This window comes from Cetorhinus maximus, chromosome 4, assembly GCF_964194155.1.
Source record: "Cetorhinus maximus chromosome 4, sCetMax3.hap1.1, whole genome shotgun sequence".
Classification (NCBI taxonomy): Eukaryota; Metazoa; Chordata; class Chondrichthyes; order Lamniformes; family Cetorhinidae; genus Cetorhinus; species Cetorhinus maximus.
The window spans coordinates 12,917,499-12,937,890 of NC_135882.1; the positions used below are offsets into that span (position 1 = coordinate 12,917,499).

Sequence of the window (20,392 nt, forward strand, 5' to 3'; positions counted from 1 at the left end):
GCATTTGGACATGGACTGCTTCAGTGTCTGAGGAGTCGCGAATGGTGCTGAACATTGTGCAATCATCAGTGAACATCCCCACTTCTGACCTAATGATGGAAGAAAGGACATTGCTGAAGCAGCTGAAGATGGTTGGGCCTAAGACACTAACCTGAGGAACTCCTGCAGTGATGCCCTGGAACTGAGATGACTGACCTCCAACAACCACAACCATCTTCCTTTGTGCTAGGTATGATTCCAACCAGCAGAGAGTTTTCCCCTGATTCCCATTGACCCCAGTTTTGCTAGGGCTCCTTGATTATCTATTAAAAGTCACAAATGAGTAGCTTTAATTATCTCTCGACTCTCTATCCATTTTATATGTTTTACTTAAAGCTGCCCGGTTTGCATGATGGTAGCAGGTAACATGAAGCAGATTGGAGGGTAGGTATTTGGGGTTTTGGAACAATAAAGGAGGTAGTTTTGGGGTACAGCAATACTGATGGAGATTTCCAGGATTTGACAAGAGCGGTGGGGGTTGAGGATATGAGAACACTTTTGGGATAAAGGCCTGGGGCCATTGCCAGAGTTGGAATCAACAAGGAGAGCAGGAGGAAGGGAGGGATGGGAGGTGCCAGCAGTGGAGAGCACCAGACTGTGGAATACGGAAGATGGTCCAAGTGTGGAGCAGCAGTCTGGTAATGTTAGGCAAATACAACACTGGGATATACTGGACTGGGGGGTGGGTTCTCAAGATCTGGCATCAGTGGTGCGGGCAGTGGTCAAGATCTGATACGGGAGTAGGGGAAAGCTGACAGTCCTGCAGTATCGACTGGATAGAGGTACCAAAATCTACCAGTACTTGGACATGGAGGATCCTGATGTCTACTAACCATGGGGAAGGAAGTTCCAAGTCTGGTCATACTTGGAGCTAGATACTGGGACCCTAGCTCCGGGGGCATTGCAGGGAGTGGAATCTGAGACCAGTGGAGGGTACCAGGGTTGGCACAATTGCCTTCAGTGATGCTCCTCCTCCCAAGGACTGCTGGTACTGAACAGCCGCTGACCTCTGATGGCCAGCAGCTCTTGGAGGCAGGTCATTCATCCTGGAAGCCCCAGGAACCTCGACAGAAAACAGGTTGGCCCCCAATTGGATTTAAGTAGTGTTGGGGCGCTGAGAAATGGCTATGGTGGGGTTGCCACTGGCTCTCCAGCAGGCAGGCGGGTCCAACATGGCAGCCATTAAACCCAGCCCATTGCCTGCACTGTTTTCTGCAGCACAACACTGCCTACACTTCTAAAGTAGGTTTTGGCTGTGAAGTGTTCTATAAATTCTACTTTATTTAAAGCTGTAAAAACAGTTTGCTACACAGTGCATTTATTTCATTTACTTCATTACAATAGCTCCATTCCAGTGCAAAAGTAAGCATTAACAAAAGGCAGAATTCCTGCCACAGTCTGTGGTCAAGTGCTTATGCTAAAATATGAGCAAGTTATTAGCACAAGTTCCATGCTTCAGCATGAGTAGCCAATGAAGGGGTTTTCACATATAACAGAAGCAATGCCCAAAGTACTTGAGCCCTAGAACCTAATGAAGAAGTGGGAAAAGAGACTGAAACACTGAATTGGACAATTATCACACCTTAGAAAAAAGTGCTCGTAAACACCTTTAACAACAATCTAACACATTAATTCTCAAAGAGGGCTTAACACATCAGTCTTCACGTTGGAACAGGCGATTCTATGATGGCAACAGGAGCCTGTGGTCGGGGTGCTCTGGCCACTATCGGATAGTAAGAGTGGAACCAAGTAAGGATAGTCCCACTAATCCTGACAATAGATAATTGATCAACCATGCCCAAGGCTGCAGAGACATCAAGGAGAGATAATGCACCACTTCGGTTACGTTCCAATAGAATCTCTGGTCTAGAAAGGGATCTCTTTAAAGGTTATCGAACAACGCAAAGGAAATCGAGGAAGAAATCTCAGGAAGAAATCTGTAGACAAGTTCAAGCAAAGATCAAAAACCACGTTGGAATTGTTGGTGATAATAGGTACCAGATTGAGATAGGGAAAATGTATTGAGAAAGAGAAGAATTTCCTCAGTTAGCACAGTCACTTCAATAGGAATGAAGTGTTACTTAACCCAGTTCTAGGTAATGAGGCAAGCAGGCAATTTAGGAGGCATTAGCAATGTCAATATAATTTTTATAACTTCTTTATAATGGCACACCTACTCTAAGCCCAATCTAACTCAGGTCTGGTACAAGTTGAGCATTAGCTCTTTGCTCTTGTACTGTTTACCTCAAACTGCAGAATCAAAGGTTCTGTTTTCCTTCTTAAAGGCAACTACTTCACCATTGGTGACGTGCATTTATCTTCCTAGACTTTAGGCTCTGGAGTATCCTCCTTACACCTCTCAACCTCACGTTCCTTCGTTAAGACATTCCTTAAAATCTACCTCTTTAACCAAGCTTTTAGAAGAGGAGGTGTGTCTGTGTGCGTGCGTACACGCACATGGGGTGGGGGTGGAGGGGTGGCGGTGTGCGCTGTTGGGAAGAGGTGTGTGAGGTCTGTAGATGAGGGAGTGGCGGGGGGGTTGAAAGGAAGAGGTGTGTGCATGGCTGATAGGGGGGGTGCATGGGGAAGAGGGGGGTTGGGTAGGTGTGTCTATCTGTAGCTGTGTGTGTAGCGGGGTGAGAGGAGCTTCACGATTCTTCTCTCACCAGGGAATACGGTAATTGACTAAAACCTACAGAGTACCTAAAATAACATTTTTACAAAGTACTTTAGAAACACAGATTTTCATAGTTATATGATGTATTATTACATCTATAAATAGACAAACGTTTAACAATTATATACCGAATGTTACCATGCTGCTTTATTGATGTTTTGTTTTTGCTGGCATCTGGGGTCACGTTAATTTGAGTGTTAAAATTGGGTTACACTGAAAAATAGTTTGGGATGCACAGAGTTAGATAGCTGCTTGATTAAAAAAAGGAGGTATATTAACAGTTATGGGGTGTGAACAAGATAGTTTGAAGGAATAATTGGGTCAGGTGTTTGGAACACTGTCAAAGACCTAGTGGGACAAATGATTAACCGCTATCCTTTAACTTGCTATTGTGCACCAAAAGGTTTTGCTCTCGAGCTTTCCACTCTTGTCTTTACCAAAGCATCCAGCCTTCAACAATAACCTGATTTTAAGTCTAACCTCTGCATATCAAACGACCCCAGATTCACAGTGATGATAAAGGACCCCAAGCCCACTCTTAACCACGACTGTGCGCATCAGTACAGGTCAATTGGCAGCATTTGTATTTCTCAGCTAGGAGGTTGGAAATTGGGCCTCCATATCAGTACAGAGGGGATGCTGCATTATTGGCAAACAATTCTTTAATACAATAAAAGTGTAGCTCCCATCTGCTTGCTCAGCTGGACATTACAGATCCCATGACGCTGCTTAAAGAACAGAGAAATTTCCTAGCATGTGGGTCAGTATTTCTCCCTCAGCTGTAACAAACAAGTGTACAGATTAACTGGGCGTTTATCTTGGTGTTTTTTGTGAGGTGCTGCTGCTGCTCAATTGCTGTAGCACTTCCTAGACAAGAGATTTTATTATAAACTTAACTACTTCTGAATTCCAAAGTGCTTGGAGAAGTTTTGCTGTGAAAACAACAGGAGGGGGGCAGTTTTCAACTGCCCGCCGCACATTATTTGCCTGAAAAATGGGCAATTGGCGGAGGAGAAGTCAGGTGGGCCCTTCAGGCGACTCTTCGACCCCAAGGCCCACACCATTCAACTTTCAAAGCATTGGTTTAAACGGGTGCTCAGCACTCCCAGGAGGTAAGTTGAATATGGAAATCGAGCATCCTATGCCCATTGTGGGGGCACAGACCACAATTTTTGCGTAAAAAATGGACAGACCACGTGCCACAATTGAGACACCCAGTTGCACCAGCTCTTGAACGGCCTAACCAGCCATCCTTAAGAGGGACCCGCTGCCCACCTTTCGAGGAATAGTTTTGCTTATTGTTTATCTTTAAAAAAAGAGTTTTATGGGACCAAGAGGCCCAACTTGCTTATTGGATCCATGAGGTTTTCCAAACCCAACGAGCTGCTGAGATTGATGCCTGCAACTCGCTACTGAATTCAAAATGAGGCCTGACCCTGAAAATGGCCCCATTTTGGGCACAGTTTGTAAAGCTCCCTTTATATGAAGGCAAGTATTATTCATCTGTTTACAAGGTGTGGCTCCTAATCTTGGGTGAGGTGGGGTGGGGTGGGGTGGGGAGGGTGGGGAGGTGTGGAAAGGTCAGTTAAACAAGACAGGTGCCAACAACTTTGGTCTGGCACTAATTCGTGAGCCTGACCACCATTCTATGGGTGAAAACTCAGACAGTATTTACTCACACCAGTCAAGATGTGAGAGCAATTGAATAGCTGTTGTGCCAATAGTTTCCCCCTACTTGAAAAAGCGTTCTGCCATACGTCTCAGAAAAGTTTGGCTGAAAGCTTTCCAATCTGGCCAGACGTTTGGCAGCTGCTTGTAGACATGTGGTAAGCATTCCTCCTGCATGGGGACAAGCTTTGAAACTGACTGGAACCTGTGAAGAGGATTTCCGGAGAGGGTGTCACCTGGGACTTTTCCATAGTTCAACCACAAACCCCAGTTGTACAAACAGGCTTATGGCGGGGGGGGGAGAGAAAAATAGCAAGCACCTGAGCAAGCCAATAGAGCACCATGCTGAGTCAGCAATCCTATAGGCCAGTCACTTGTGGGTGGGATGCAAACATACGTCCAAGACAGGTTTACAGGTATCACTGACACTCTAAAGATTCGAAGGGATTGAGACTAGGCCAAAGGGCAATGTGCGTGTGCCAGCCAATAGGAATCACAAAACGTTGAGCTTCCCTTCCAACCGGCTACATGGAAACAAGTTATGTTTTAGGTCTACAGGTCTCATCCCATCTGCTGGGCATTTTGCCCGAGAAACTGAAGAGAGTTTTGGATCGATGACACCCTACTCCTTCAGATGACATAATTTTAGAATCAGGTCTTGCATTCTGCTCAGTGTTCTGGCAATACTTCCTTACCTCAGGAATCTACTACTTCCAAATATCAGGAGCAAAAGAAAACGAGCACTGCGTACTACCGAGCGAAACACAGCTCGGACTCCAATTTCAATTCTTGGTCAGTGCCATGTTTTTTGTGGGGGAGCTGGATCATTTGAGAGGGTAGTCACCTCTGCCCTTTCGCGAGTCACCCCAGGCCCAGGTTAAGGGCCCCACACTGAGGGTTACGAGCCACGGCCAACAGGTGAACCAGCGAATATTCAACAGAGATGGCAGAAGACCTACGGCCTCGAGGGACGATGGCTGCTTAACAGGTGGAGTGTTCCTCGGGTAGAGGGCTTGCGTTTCCATTCAGCACATGTGAGGGATGCAACGGGAAACCGCCTCATGTATTCTTACCCTTGGTCATCTTGTTCACTGAAATTGAAAATGGGAGGCACCTATGAGCAGAGCACGGGACTGCGAGGTGTGGAGAAATGGGCATAGGGTCTCACTACTACTACAATGCTATTTGACAGAGTCAGGATAATCGGGAGCTTGGCGGGGAGTGGGGGGCTTCATTACAATTGGCCTCATTAACTTATATTTACCCAGATTAAATGTAACTGGTGAGGAACACTTAATCAGGATCAGAAACGGTTCCCTTTACACATTTAGCTTTATGCACTGTTTGGCTGTTCCGAAACCAATGACAAAATATTAGCGTTCACACTGATTCAGTCATATTCCTTTCTGAAATTAGCCCCTGCCCTATCCCGGACCAGCTGATCTGAACCAGGTCAGGAGTAACTACTTCAGTCCTTCATTTTCTTTTTGTGAGTCGCTTCAGTCCATTTTGATTAAACTTGCAGAGGGTAAAGTTATAATCCACAGGGAGGAATTGAAGGGTCCAGAAAGAAATGTTTCCTGCATTCGAGTCAGAAATGTTCAAGCTAACTTCAGCGCAACTAAAAACCTGTAAAAAGCATACAGCCAGAAGTCAACTAAAAATAACAGAATCTCGCACACTAGAAATAGACACTGTGTTGTCAAGAAAAAAGATTTCGTCTGCAGCACTGTAAATACAGATGGAGTGGAAAAAAACCTGTTGCTATCGTATAAAGCAGCATTGGAAGACAAGTCACTTCTATTCATAAAGGGACATGCACGCATCCAGTTTCTTGGATATACACAGAGTTCTGCACATTTTATGGTTTACTAAATAATCTTGCCACAGCTAAAGCAGGGAGTGTGGCTCCTAATCTTGGGTGAGGTGGGGTGGAGAGGTGTGGAAAGGTCAGTTAAACAAGACAGGTGCCAATAACTTCGGTCTGGCACTAATCCGTGACCTGACCACCATTCTATGGGTGAAAACTCAAGACAGTATTTACTCACACCAGTCAAGATGGTAATTGCCAATACCTTCAAATACCTCCCTACAATAATCCAAAAGGAAATCCATTAATTAAAAACACTTACTCCATAAATGGAGAATTATTAGACTGGGATGGGGGTGGTAAAAATTAATTGACTGGACTCAAAAGTAGGCAGATTTGATTCAAATTAATTTAAAAGGAATAAAGCTTTTCTGAAGTGAAAAAAACCGAAGCGTTGGACAAACGTCGCAGGTCTGGCAGCATCCGTGGAGAGGGAAACAAGAGTTGACATTTTAAATCATTATGACTTCTTTGGAACCTAACACTTCCGAGTTCCGAAGGAGTCATATTGGACTCGAAATGTTAACTCTTATTTCTCTCTCCAAAGAAGCTGCCAGATCTGCTAAGTTCTTCCTCACATTTTGCTTTTATTTCAGATTTCCAGCATCTGCATTGTTTTGCTTTTATTATAAAGTTTTCCAGCTTCGTTTTCACACAAAGATTAAGCTATTAATGGGCTAAAGAATAGGGGTGGGGGGGGGGGAAAGATGCATCACCCTCGCAATAACTAACACAACTTCACCGAATGTTTATTTTGTGCAACAGTTAAATACATTGCACTGTTATGCCTAACCTTAAATCAATGAAGTAGGCGACACAGGGGAGTTGACCCTCGCTTTGTAAGCAACGTAACTGCTTAAGTCTACCCACCATCAGCGGCCTGCACGTGCAGCTGGAGTCCGAGGTTGTGCTGTGGGCTCATCACCCATAGATTGCTGGTAGCAGTGATGTCAAAAACCTGCCAGCCTTCTTCCGAGGCCCAAACCATCCGGGTATCCAACAGGTACAAATCCGTATCCCTGCCGAAGGGGAGGAAAAGAAAAGGTGAATTCTTGAGCCTCAGAACACTCCCGTAACACCTCTCGGGCTTTCGCAATTAATTACAGTCAGGTTTCTGAAACTAAAATCCAAATTGTTTTCAGATAGAAGCTTGTAACAAAAGCACCCATTGCCAAAACTAAATTGTATTTATGTGTAGGCCAGGCCAGGGTTGTTTTTTTTTACAGAAATCTGATAGCGACATAGTCACCATTAAAGATTCTACCTTCCTTATGAACAGAATTTAAATTCCTCAACTGGCATGGTGGGTCTTGAACTCCCGATCTCTGGATCGCTAGTTCCGTAGGTGTTAACTTTGGAAAGCAGCCAAGAGGCCTCACAGTCAGTACACATTACTGCAGCAGCTGAGTTTCTCATCTGCTTTCAAAGACAGGAGAGAGGGTGGAGTTTTGATCATTAAGGAGGATGTAGTTGTTCTGAAGAGGAATTACTGACTGCAGGAAGGAATTAAAGCAAATTGGGTGCAGCTGGATCAAGTAGTTGGCACAAAATTTTACCAGCTCCATGGCCCTCGGGGCAAGGATTCAAGATGAGGCATTGTGTATGCAAATAAGGGATACACAAAGTAATATCAGTGTTAATTACCCAGTTACTCACTTGGCTCATAGCGATCAGTCAAAACTTGATGGAGGCAGGGTGGAAACATTTATGAATATTAATGCATTTTTCTTGACTTAAGTGTCAGCCGTGGCTCAGGTGGTAACGCTCTCGCCTCTGAGCCAGAAGGTGGTAGGTTCAAGTCCCGCCCCAGGAAGTGGGTGCAAAAGTTGAATCTGACACTCCAGTGCAGTGCTGAAGGGGTGCTGCACTGTTGGAGGTGCTGCTTTTCAAATGAGAATTTGACCTCAGGCCCCCTCTCAGGTGGATGTAAACGATCCCATGGCACTATTTTAAAGAAGAGCAGGGGAGTTCAACCAAGTGTCCTGGCCAATATTGATTCCTCAATCAACATCACAAAAACAGATTATCTGGCCATTATCACGTTGGTTTTAGTGGGAGCTTGCTGTGCACAAATTGGCTGCCACACTTCTTACATTGCAACCACGACTACCCTTCAAAAGTATCTTATTGGCTGTCAAGCACTTTGGAACATCTTGTGGTCATGAAAGGCACTACATAAACGCAAGTTTTTTCTTTCGTATTCAGGATGTCGCAATGAATAATTTCCTAGTTTTAGTGCTTGGCAATGACTTCTGCAATGGAATCTGACCTCCATATGCAGGGGACCATGTGGGCAAGTTATCGTAGCTCCATTAAATTTCAATTAGTCAGACCTTCCTGCTGCCGATAATTTAATTAGTGCGAAGATTTCTCAAAGGAGAGGGGCTGATTAGGGGATTGCTAGATAAGACTTTGAGATGACAAGGTTTCCAAAATAACACAAGCAGTATATTTTGCTCAAGGGAACAGGGTGTTTAAGTTGGATAGGGAAGGGCACACTGTGAAGTGGGGCATCCATAGGAAATACAAAAATGTTAGGCTAGATCACAGGACGCTCTTGCCTTCCAGAACGGGTTAATGAAACGTGTGATCGGTGTGGATTCACTGTAGCCCTATGGACAAGTTCCTAAGAGTCCAGCACTATCTCAGGCTAAAATGGAAGTTGCTGAAAAGCAACTATAATCATTGATTCCAATTACTTACTTGATGAGACCTTGCTCCATTGCTTTGGAGTTTGGAAAGGGATTTGCCATTTTTTTTGTCTCCCCCAAGAGATTGTGTTCAATTGCTCCATTGTCTGTGGCTATGGATACAGTTACCTGGGCTCCAAGCTCTGGAATCACCTCCCTGCACCTCTTTCCCCCTTTAAGACGCCATTTAAAACCTCTCTGGCCCAGCTTTTGGTCATCTGCCCTAATATCTCCTTATGTGGCTCCATATGTGCTCCTGTGAAGAAACTTCAGACATTTAGTTCCATTAAGGCGCTGTGTAAAAAAGCTGTTGTTGACACCATAAAGATTGGAAAAATACAAAAACCATAAAGTAGACAAATAAGGCAAAAAATGTCAAAAGTGGTGATGGTCTTAGCTTGGCACCTATCAGGCTTTAGTCATTCAGTAGCCTCAGGACTGGCATTGCAGAGTCTGGAAAATCCTGGTAGAATTGAGCAGCCACTCACTAAAGGGGCAGTGTCCTCGATTCTACCACAGCTACAGAGGGTTCCTTTATTCTTTCTTTTTGAGTCCCCAGGGTGTGGTCATTTACCACACAGCTTGCCACCCGACACTAAAACAGTTCAGACTGTACCAGGGATGACGTGTCAGCTTCAAGCTAGGCAGACAGTCTCTCATCAGGCTGGGTGATGAGGAAGAAGATTGAGAGGGAGCAGCTCGTCCCCATTCTGTTCCATAAAGATAATTGGTCCAGATTGGTCTCCTGTTGACAATTCCATAGAACAGCACCTCCCAAATACCTTTGAACAGTGGGAGTTGTGGCACGCCCTGGATTTTCTCTGGAAAGTTCTTGCAGCATTATGACATCTGATGTTCGTAGGTTGTATAATCTGAGAGAGATGTTATAGCCGTTCAGTACTTGCTGGGCTTATAGTCCTTGTTATCATTCTCAATTGTTTTAATTGTACAGCAACTAGTTCTGTGTTGGAAGGGTTTAACCAAAGGAGTGCAATAGTCTCCAGCTGATCAGCAGAGCTGGTGCCAAGCTAGACAACATTTGTGCATTAGCTTCCCAAGTTGAGCCTATTATCAGGTCATTACTGCTCTGGATCTTCTGAGATACCTTGGTGAGGTGCTTCAGGTAGGGAAGTGTGCAATCTAGAAATTATTCCTAGATGTAGTGGCTTTGGGTCACCAAGAGATGTTGCATTCTTGTGACGTGTGGGCATGGTTAAGATGAAAACACGACAACACTGTCTTCAACACACTAAGTTTCAGCTTCCACATCGTGTAACAGCCATTGATGACTGAGATGTCTTTGGTCAATGGGGGTGCAGTGCTCTTATGCTCTCATTTTGCATGCTATGTTCACCCCAAGCAGCAAACCACAAACTAAATCCAGTTACCAGTTCCTTTATGGCTTTGAGGAACCATAGAGCAGTTACAACATAGAAAGGGGCCATATGGTCTGTCATGTCCACGCTCTTTGCATGTGCAACTCCCCTAGTTCCACTCCCCTGCCATTTCCCTGTAGCCCTGCAAATTATTTTTCTTCAGACAATTATCCAATTCCCTTTTGAAAGCCACGAATGAAGCTGCCTCCGCCATTCTCAGGCAGTGCATTCCAGATGTCAACTATTTACTGCATAAAAGATTTTCCTCATGACACCATTGCTTCTTTTGCCATTCACCTTAAATTGGTGTCCCCCGGTTCTTGATCCTTCAGCCCGACAAGGACATTTTCTCCCCGCTTACTCAGCGTTTTGAACACCTCTGTCAAATCTCCCTTCATTTTCTCCTTGGATCTCCAATCGATGCCCGCAATTGAAGTTCCTCATCCCTGGAACCATTCTCATGAATCTTTTCTGCACCTTCTCTAATGCCTTGACTATCTTAAAAAATACTGCGGAGAGTTTTACAACAAGGGGTGGTGTATTTTTATCTCCAAAAAAAAGAATTTGACAAAAAGTGGCTACTATTTGAACTTGAAACAGTGGGGATTCAGGCATGAGCTGGGAGTGGATAAAAACTGGATCAGATGCACTGGTTCTTCATTGGAATTATGTTGATGTATTGGTGTCCCCTGAGATGGTTGCCCTAGGGAATCAATCATAAAAACTTACAGCGCAGGAGGCCGCCATTCAGCCCTTCATGCCCGTGCTGGCTCATTGAAGGAGCAATTGTGTTTAGTCCCATATCCTGTTGGGTTTGTTTTGTCCTTAACCCCATAAATTCCTCATGCTAAAGTACCTGAACAACTCCCTTTGGAAATCATTTATCGAATCAGCTTCCACCACCTTCTCAAGTACAGAACTTGGACCCTGACAACTCAGTGAAAACATTTCATCTCGCCTAGATCTTTTGTCAATGATTGGTAATCTATGACCTCTTGGTATTGACCCACATGCCAGAGAGAATAGATTTTCTCTATCCACCCTGTCAAAAATCTATCATCTTGAAATTTTCTGCTGGTCCACTTCGTCTCTATCCCGAGGTTAACAGGCCCAACTTTTCCTGATAACTGAAGTTCCCATCCCTGGTAAACCTCCTCTGCACCCCTTTTTTAAATATCTTTCCTCAAGTGTGGTGCCCAGAATTGCCCATAATACTACAGCTGAGGCATAACTGCAGATTTATAAATTTCCAGCATGATCTCTTTTGTTTTATATTCTACTCCGCTATTTGGAACACTCCAAATAACCCCATATGACCTCCAAATAACCTCCTCCAAATAACCCATGTGCTTTTTTAAGCCAGTTTACCAACTTCCCCTGTCACCTTTAAGGATTTGAGTATATGGACACCGAAGTCCCATCCACAATTTCCAAAATAGTACCGTTTATAGTATTCGATCTTTCCACATTAATCCTCCCAAAACCTGCCCCAACTAATATCTATGTACATATAATTTCCACTGGAGAGCACTGGCTCCTGCACCGTTACCTCTGGAATCGCCCCATGATCTATTCTTGGACCCCTCGTACTTCTCATTCATATGCTGCCCCTTGGCAACATCAGATTCCATGATGGCACACAACTTTAGCTCACCATCACCTCTCTCAACTATTCCATTGCTCGTCACCAGACATCCAGTTATTGGGTCAGCAGATATTTTCTTCAATTAAATACTGGAAAGATCAAAGCTAAGGGCCTGGGCTTTTGGTTACCTGATATCTCCTTTCGTGGCTCAGTGTCCGATTTTGTTTTATAATGCTCCTGTGAAGCACCTTGAGACGTTTTATGTTAAAGGTGCTACGTAAATGCAAGTTGTTGCTATTGCCTTCCGTCCCCGCCACAAACAACTTGCATTTATATAATGCCGTTAACATAGTAAAGCAAACCAAGGCACCTCCACAGGGGCATTATCACACAAGATTTAACACCAAGGCACACGAGGAGATATTGGGGCAAATGAAAGGGGTTACGTTTTGAGAGGCGTCTTAAAGGAGGTAGTAAGGTAGTCAGGTTTAGGGAGTGAATTCAGGAGCTTATGACCTAAGCAGCTGAAAGCACAGCCACCAAAAAATACAGCAACAATAACAGCGATACACAAGAGGTCACAATTGGGGAACGTAGTGCTCTTAGGGGAGTTGTCGAGCTAATCCAACAATTCTGAATCCAATTGCAATGATCCCACTGCTGCCTTGGGTGAGATCAGCTGACATGACACAGAAGATAAACTGAACCTGGAATCTTCCTAGTCTGTATAGTTTAACATAACAGCTCATCATAAACATGCCCACTCGGCCCAAATAGTCAGAGTCATGACGGCACAGTAGTTGGCCATTCGGCCCATCAAGCCCATGGGGTTAAATGTCGAAATTAGTAAAAGATTAACTATATTCAACAACCCACTGCAACAAAGCTATAGTGTGTGTTACAATTATTTTAAAATTTTCAAGAGCTTTGACACTGTGAATCAGCAGATATAATGTTCTCTGTTTGGGGAATCAATTATCAGAGCGCAAAATACAGGACCCGTCGATCAATGGGGTTTTCCACTTGGTCTGGGAGTGAACAAATGACCAAATATGAGATGGCTTGCATAATGTCAGATATCTTCAACTTTCATCAAATAAATCCACGGAGGAGAAAAAGTTAAAATAAATTTCTTTACGCATGGCCTGCCCGAGCAAGGAATCTTTTGCCACAGGTAGAGCACGTTGCAGCTTTTAAGAGCAAGTATGATAAATATTTGAAGCAGAGAAAGATACAAGGCGAAGAGAAAGAGAGCTGGGCTGTAGAATTAGCTTTGGGTTAGCTCTAGCAAAGAGCTCGCCAAATGGCTTCCTTCTGCCCTGGTTCAACAGAAGGGGCTCGAGATTCTAAAGGTAGAACTTACTGTGAAGAGACTACAGTCTTGTCATGTCTGTGCCCAGAAGCACTAACTGAAGCACAGGATACAAATACATTTGCATGGTGACATGAAAGGCTGATCTGGTCTGCCATTTTTCCCAAGACTGGCTTTTAAACCTATAATTAACCAGATGTTTCACAGACTGGTCAGATGCATGTGATGCAACACCTCCACCCTTTCATTTGGTTTTCAATGCTTGCTACTTTGAAGCTTCCCCTTTTCTACCAGCTTGTTCCTTTTAGGCTTTGATTTGTTTTTTCTCTCTGTCCGCTCACACGGGGGCTTTGTACTCATGGTAAAGTTTAAAATCAAATCATTTCTCTGGATTCTCCTCTAAAACATCCCTTTTCATTAGCTCGTCCACAGTTCTCCCCACCAGGCGAGAGACAAAATAAAATTAAATAACCCGAATGTATCTAACTAACACGATTTTTAACAAGAGGCACAGCAATTAAGTACTGTTGCCTTTTTACTTCACAGACTCCAAACAGGATAAACCATGTTTTTTTTTGACATCCCCCCCACTCCCCTTAGTGGTTTCCTCGTCGAGGCAGTAGTGCTCTTGCACTTCATCTGAGGGAGAATTCGGTTTTGCTTGTGAAACAAAAAGGAACCCATGATTTAATGCTAACACAATGCCACCCATTGTGCGTGTTTGGCAACCTACAAAGACGTCTATTTGTTTCTCTCCAACTAAGCATGAAATTAGATTATTCATAACCTTTGAAAATATCCTCAGAGTGGATGTCTTATAACCACGCCTATTATATACATGTGCTAATAGAATGGCCAGCAGCAACCCCAGCTACTAAACTGTTATGCAGTGGACTGTAGTGTAAACCGTGCTTCAACCTGTTATAATGGTCAGCTGGAAAATCTCCGAAGCCGCCCATCTGTCGGACTTCATTTCACTTGTTTAGACTACGCCCCCTCCCCACCCCCACCCCTTAATAAGAAACATACCGATTGTTCGTAAATCACAACAATCAAATCCTGATCATTGCACAATTGCAGTTTACTAAGAAAGGCCAAGGCTAGATTTGGGTTTCGGTAACCTGAAGGTAAAATGTAAACCGATTTGAAAGTCACCGTGCGGCTGCTCGTTTAAACCACTCAGCAGCTTAATCTAGACAAACACCCTGGGCGGGATTTTCCGGTCCCGCCATTGGTCGCAGGCGTGACGGGAAAACTTGGGAGAGCAGCGAAAAGAACCGGCTTTTGGCCGCTCTCCAAATTTTCCCGTCCCGCCCACAACGACGGCCGCCATTGGTGGGCCCCGGAAGTCCCAGCCACTCTCATTTTACAAAATGGTGACTTAAAGTGTGGTGCAGTATCAACATTACAATATGCAAGCTATTAATATCATTCAATGGACCGTGAACTTAAAAAAAATGAAGATGAGATTTGATGCTTGGAGTGGTTTTGGAATTCATCAGCCACGCTTGCAAGGAGTGACTTGTTTGTTTTAAAACCATGTTTGAGATTCATGTACAGTTCACGTTCTACACAAGGTCCAACAAGATTCTTCACATTGAAGTAAACCGGCCTCCAAACCGAAGTGCAGCTGCGCACAAAAACCTTTTCATATATGACAAAAACAGGAAACGCTGGCAAAACTCAGCAGGTCTGGCGGGATCTGTGGAGAGAGAAACGAAGTTAACGTTTCGAGTCCCGAGGACTCTTTTTTTCAGAGCTAAAGAGAAGTAGAAATATGACGGATTTTATACTTTGTAAGAGGAGCAAAATAGATCAGGGATAGGTGGATGCTAAGGAGAAATTTGCCAAAGATGTCATGGAACACAGGTCAAAGGGCAATGGTAATGTTAAAGCCTAAAGAAGGTGCTGATAGCAGCAAAAAGGTAAAATAGAAGAATGTGTTAATAGCAGGTCAAGGGTCAGAGCTCCGTGAAAGCAAGACAAAAAAAAAACAAGTGACAGATGGCCTTGTGTGTGTCGGGGATGGGTGGTTTGGGGGAAAAGGACAGAAAAATAAATGTTAAAATAAATAAATAAATAAGGATTTTAAAAATCAGATAAAAACGGAGGAGCGTTTTCATGGTCTGAAGCCGTTGAACTCGATGTTAAGTCCAGAAGGCTGTAAAGTGTCTAATAGGAAGATGAGGTGCTGTTCCTCCAGTTTGAGTTGGGCTTTACTGGAACAATGCATCAGGCCAAGGAGGGACATGTGGGCACGAGAGCAGGATGGTGTATTGAAACGGCGAGCAACAGGAAGGTCTGGGTCATGTTTGTGGACTGAGCGAAGTTGTTCCGCAAAGCGCTCACCCAGTCTGCGTTAAGTCTCCCCAATGTAGAGGAGACCATATTGGGAGCAGCGAATATAGTAGACCAAATTAAGGGAGGTGCAAGTGAAGCGCTGCTTCACCTGAAACGAGTGTTTGAGGCCTTGCACGGTGAGGCGAGAGGAGATAAAGGCACCTTCTGCAATTGCATGGGAAGGGGATGAGGAGTTGAGGGTGATGGAGGAGTGGATCAGCGTGTGGAGGGAATGGTACCTACGAAATGCTGACCTGCGGGGTGGGGGGGTGGAGAGGAGAGGTGAGCAGAAGGTGTGTTAAGTGGTGGCATCACACTGGAGTTGGCGAGAATGGTGGAGGATGATCCTTTGAATGTGGAGGCTGGTGGGGTGAAAAGTGGGACAAGGGGGACCCTATCATGGTTCTGGGAGGAAGGGGAAAGGGTGAGGGCAGAGGTGGGGAATTGGGTCGGACACGTTTGGGGGCCCTGTCAACCCACAGTATGGGGAACCCTCGGTTAAGGAAAAAGGAAGACATGTCAGAAGAGTTGTTTTGGGAGGTAGCATCATTGGAACAGATGGACGGAGGGGGAGGAACTGGGAGAATGGGATGGATTCCTCACACCCTGCTTCCTGTAAGCGCCCAGTCGAAAGGTAAGATCAGATAAATTGTTGGGGACAACCACACAATCCATGTGTTTGTTAAAATGCTACAACAATTTAAAAAAACAAAGAAATTATTGAATAAGGAAATCACTTGTCCACTATGCACTGATCTGGGAAATTAAGTCACAGCTCTGCGCAAATGCATCGTGTCCTAACCAAGGCTATTGGGCAAGATTGAGATCAGTTTGGCAAAAACATTGAAAGACAATTTATTATTAAGAAAATGTAATTATGCCCATGAAACAGGCACTTTTAAAAATTTGTTTGAACCCTTGGCCAGGATTTTTCGGATAGTGGGGTTTCCCGGCCGGCCATCTGAAGAGTCGGTGGGGAACACATCCCCACAGGCACTGCCTGCCCCGCAGCCATTTCGCACAATAAAGAGCGTTGATTGGCTAAAGCCAGGATTCCCGCCCCTGACTTGGGCGGAAGTCCTGCCTTAGGGACCGGCAGCTCTCTAGTCCCTGCCGTGCCCAAAGCTGCAGTGGACGGGACCGGGGCTGCATGAAGTCTCCAGAGGCCTAAGTCCCAGGATTCCTGGAAGATAAGGTTTGGGGGGTCTCAGAGAGCGGGGAGAGGGTTGGGGAGGCCTGGGGGAGGATGGGGGTCAGTGGGCGATTGGGGTGTCGGGAGGGGGACGCCAGGGAGTTCCGGCAGGCGGGGGATGGTCCTGTGGTCGCTGGACCTTAAGTGAGGGGGTGCCCGAAGTTTAAAAAGGGTGGAGCACCCCCTTCCCACCCAAGGCCAAAACCCGATTATTGTCGGGTGTCACCCATACCCCGGGAACTCCTCCCGTTAGTCTAAAAATTGAGGCTGGGTGGGAAACATCCCTTAAATGGCCAATAATTGGAACCACTTAAATGGCGGGTGTTCCGCCTGCCCCAGCGCAAAATCGCAGAGAGGCTGGGGCTGGCGAGAACCCGGCGGGAAGCCCATCCGAGGAATTTTACGACTCAACCCCCGCCTACAAGCCGGCCGGTGGGGGGAGGGTGAAATTCAGGCCCTCTTTTTGGAGGTTAAAAATTTTAGTTACTGGGGCGAAAAATAAAAGAGGGACATATGGAGCAGGCGTGCCAGTGTGTGTGAAAGGGAGAAACAGGCTACTGTCTCAATCAGGTCCTTCAGCATCACCGAGTGATAAAGGGGCCCGACTGAAGTGTTAACCCATCGTCCGTCTTTCAAACATCGTCCGCTCGCAGATGTTTCTGGTTTTGCTTCACGTTTCCAGCCGTGTATTTATTTTTGGTCACAGCCGAAAATTTCTCGGAGTCGCACACACTTCACAGCTCACACGACGCGCTGATATTAATGAGATTCGTGCACACGTCGGAGAGGAGGAAAGCTGATTTTTTTACAATATCACGAGACATGATCAATCCCCGAGCGATTCAGGCCTTTGCTCCATCATCAGGACGTAACCGTTACAATCTTACAAGAACAAAACCTTTTCTGGCTCAGCATCCCTAGGCCTGCGCACCATCGAGAAAAGCTGCTCCAAATTACAGCCAAGCCACAACCCGCTCACAAACCACAACCCCCGTCTCTTATTTTCGTCAGACACAGCCATTTTTTAACATGCTGCCGTGTACTCTTGAAAGATCCTGTTTGCTTTCAAATTGCATGCACCCAATTCTAGGCCCCAGGCAACACCATGTTTAAACGTTTATACTCAGTCAATGCCCATCATTGCTCTGAATAGAACGACATCTGACAAACAATACAAGAATGAATTGATATATTTGAATAGTGTGTGCTTACCTGGAATCCACTGAACACGGTAACAATTAGTAGCGTAATGCAAAACAAACACTTGGAGGAGTATCACAAATATACTGCCAGAAGTCGGGTTGAAATGTCACAGCTGCTTTTAAATTGCAGACAGGAATTGCTTTTTAAAGCACATTTTCAGATTGCATTGACAACATAGCACATTGGAAGTCCAGTGTCCCGCATCATACAACATCTTGATCCCTGTAAACCACCAAATGAAACTTACCAGTCCATTGGCCCCAACAGGTACAAGCTAGTGAACATAATAAGCAGTTCTGTTCACCATTCTCCTGTAGACCAGTCATAGAGGAGCACCAATAGGAACTCAAGGTACTAGTTGGGCCAAATCTGCAACCCACACACATTTGAGGGAAAGTCACAGGGCATCAGAACATGCCAAATGTGAAAGGCTGGAGGAGGAAACACTATGTTCAAAGCCTGTTCTCACCTGTTGACATGCTCGTGCAGCACCTGGTAGATACTGATCTCAAAAGTTTCATTTTCAAAACGGCTCTTCACCCATTCCTTATAAATGCGAAATTCTGCTGCAGTGACAGCCTCTCCCTCTGGAATTCGGGACAGGTTAAATTTATACTCCTGGTGATGCAGCTGGTAGAGAGCAAAGCCTTTATCGTGTTCAACTGCAAGAAGGAAAATAAATTAAAATTTTAGAAAGTCAGAAAATCAAAATGCAAATATTTCAAATAGTGTATTTATATAAAATTCCCATGAGAGATAGTTATTCAGCTCTGTAAATCCGTGATGCATGTAGCTCATAACCTAGGGCATGGCAGGGATACAGTCCGATAGCTTTGCTGTGTTGGCACAGAAAGCTCATTCAGGTCATCTGTGTAGCAGCAGCTGTACCAGCTTATGGACGACGGGCACACAGCCTCCATTATATCACTGAGCCTGGCAACAAGGGAGAAACTTCCCATACTCAGAAGTAACTTATCTCTTTATCCTTGCCCTTTTGTAACTTCTACCAGAGTCGCGAAGTCTTTGTCCTAACACTCTTCCCTCAGGTCGTTCTCAAACCACAAAGGCAATAACAAATGACCTAACGGTCAGACTGAACCTTAGTGAGAGGCAGAGGCAAGGGGACACTCAAACACACCGGAGATCATACTGTGGTCTGTGCACATAAAGTGTGTAGAGTTATACAAAACACTAAGGTTGGGATTTTCCAGCCTCACCCGCCGCTGGGATCATCCGGTCCCGCGGAAAAGTCAATGGGCTTTTGGCCAGGCCGCCCAATCTCCCGTGGCAGGTCCCGGCACGATGGGGCTGGAAATTCCCGGCCTACGTCATCTTGTAATGTCTCTCATTTTACATGGTTGGACTGGTTTTTTTAAAAGAGTGCAATTTCTACGACAAGAATTCCAACAGCTTACGTTTATATAGCCTTTATATTTATAAACCTTTAACATAGGAAACATCCCAAGGCATGTGAAAGTGAAATGGAAACCAAAGCAGGAAAATTAAAGCACGTTTGAAAACACAGTTCAAGAAAGCTTCCTCAAAACCCATCATTCCTGACCTGAAAACCGGTTTTTTCTGTGAAGAGGGTTTGATAGCCTGACTAGGAGAAAGAAATATTGGTTACATTGTGAGAAAGGTATATCAGAATTTTCTGATTTCCCCTATTATATGGCAAAACCTTATCCATGAGAACTTGCAGGAAGGATCACTCCAGTTTTTATTAAAAAAAACATATAGGCTTAACAAGAGCCTCCTCTGGGGGTCCCCTGGGCCCACTGGAGCCCAGCAAACCACCCACCCCTGCCAAAGCAGGTCATACTCCCTTTAACCCTCCCCACCTGGCCCCTCAAACCCAGCCCCATACCCCACCTTGCTGGGGTCTGCCAGGTAGGCCCAGCCAATACCCCAGACTTACCTTGAAGTCAGGCTCCAAAAGTTCTTATTCGGGGACTGCCTGTAGTCACAACAGTGGCCACCGCTCAAACCTGGTGCTGTTGGGATCACAGAGCTGATTGGCTGACAGCTCTCTAAGGCAGGACATCCTCCCCAGACAGTGGGTGGGGGACAGCAGTCTTGACCTTAGGCAAATAACACTGATCTCAGGGTAAAATGGCAGCTGCGGGGCAGTCGCTCTTCAGTGGGCAGGCTCCCTGCCAACTTTATAGCCAGGGATGGGGGTCGGCGCGGTGTAGTATGGCGGCCTGTAAAATCCAGCCCATGTTCCCACTCTCCATCTCAGCTCCCGTGTCATGTGAACCATGGGCTTACTTGGAAAGTGTGTAGGGAACATTTCCTTTTTTTTTTCAAAAAAAACTAAAAGTATACAGGGCCTAAACGTTGAATGCAAATGGATGCTCTCTCAAGAATGTGGGTATGTATAGCTCAGCGATTAACAAACAGAATCTTAGGATGAAGCTGTCCATGGCAGTAATGAGTG

At 45.1% G+C, this 20,392-nt stretch overlaps 1 protein-coding gene across 1 annotated transcript in view; it reads right to left on the minus strand.

The window, feature by feature from the left end:
* The window catches only part of bmp6 (bone morphogenetic protein 6), a 127,391-nt gene that overhangs the window by 58,762 nt on the left and 48,237 nt on the right, over nucleotides 1-20,392 (minus strand). Inside the window, exons 2-3 of the mRNA XM_078539942.1 lie at nucleotides 18,422-18,614; nucleotides 7,125-7,273 (exon numbers count right to left, since the gene is read on the minus strand). Coding sequence (XP_078396068.1) covers nucleotides 7,125-7,273; nucleotides 18,422-18,614 — 342 coding nt within the window. The remainder of the gene's footprint in view (nucleotides 1-7,124; nucleotides 7,274-18,421; nucleotides 18,615-20,392) is intronic.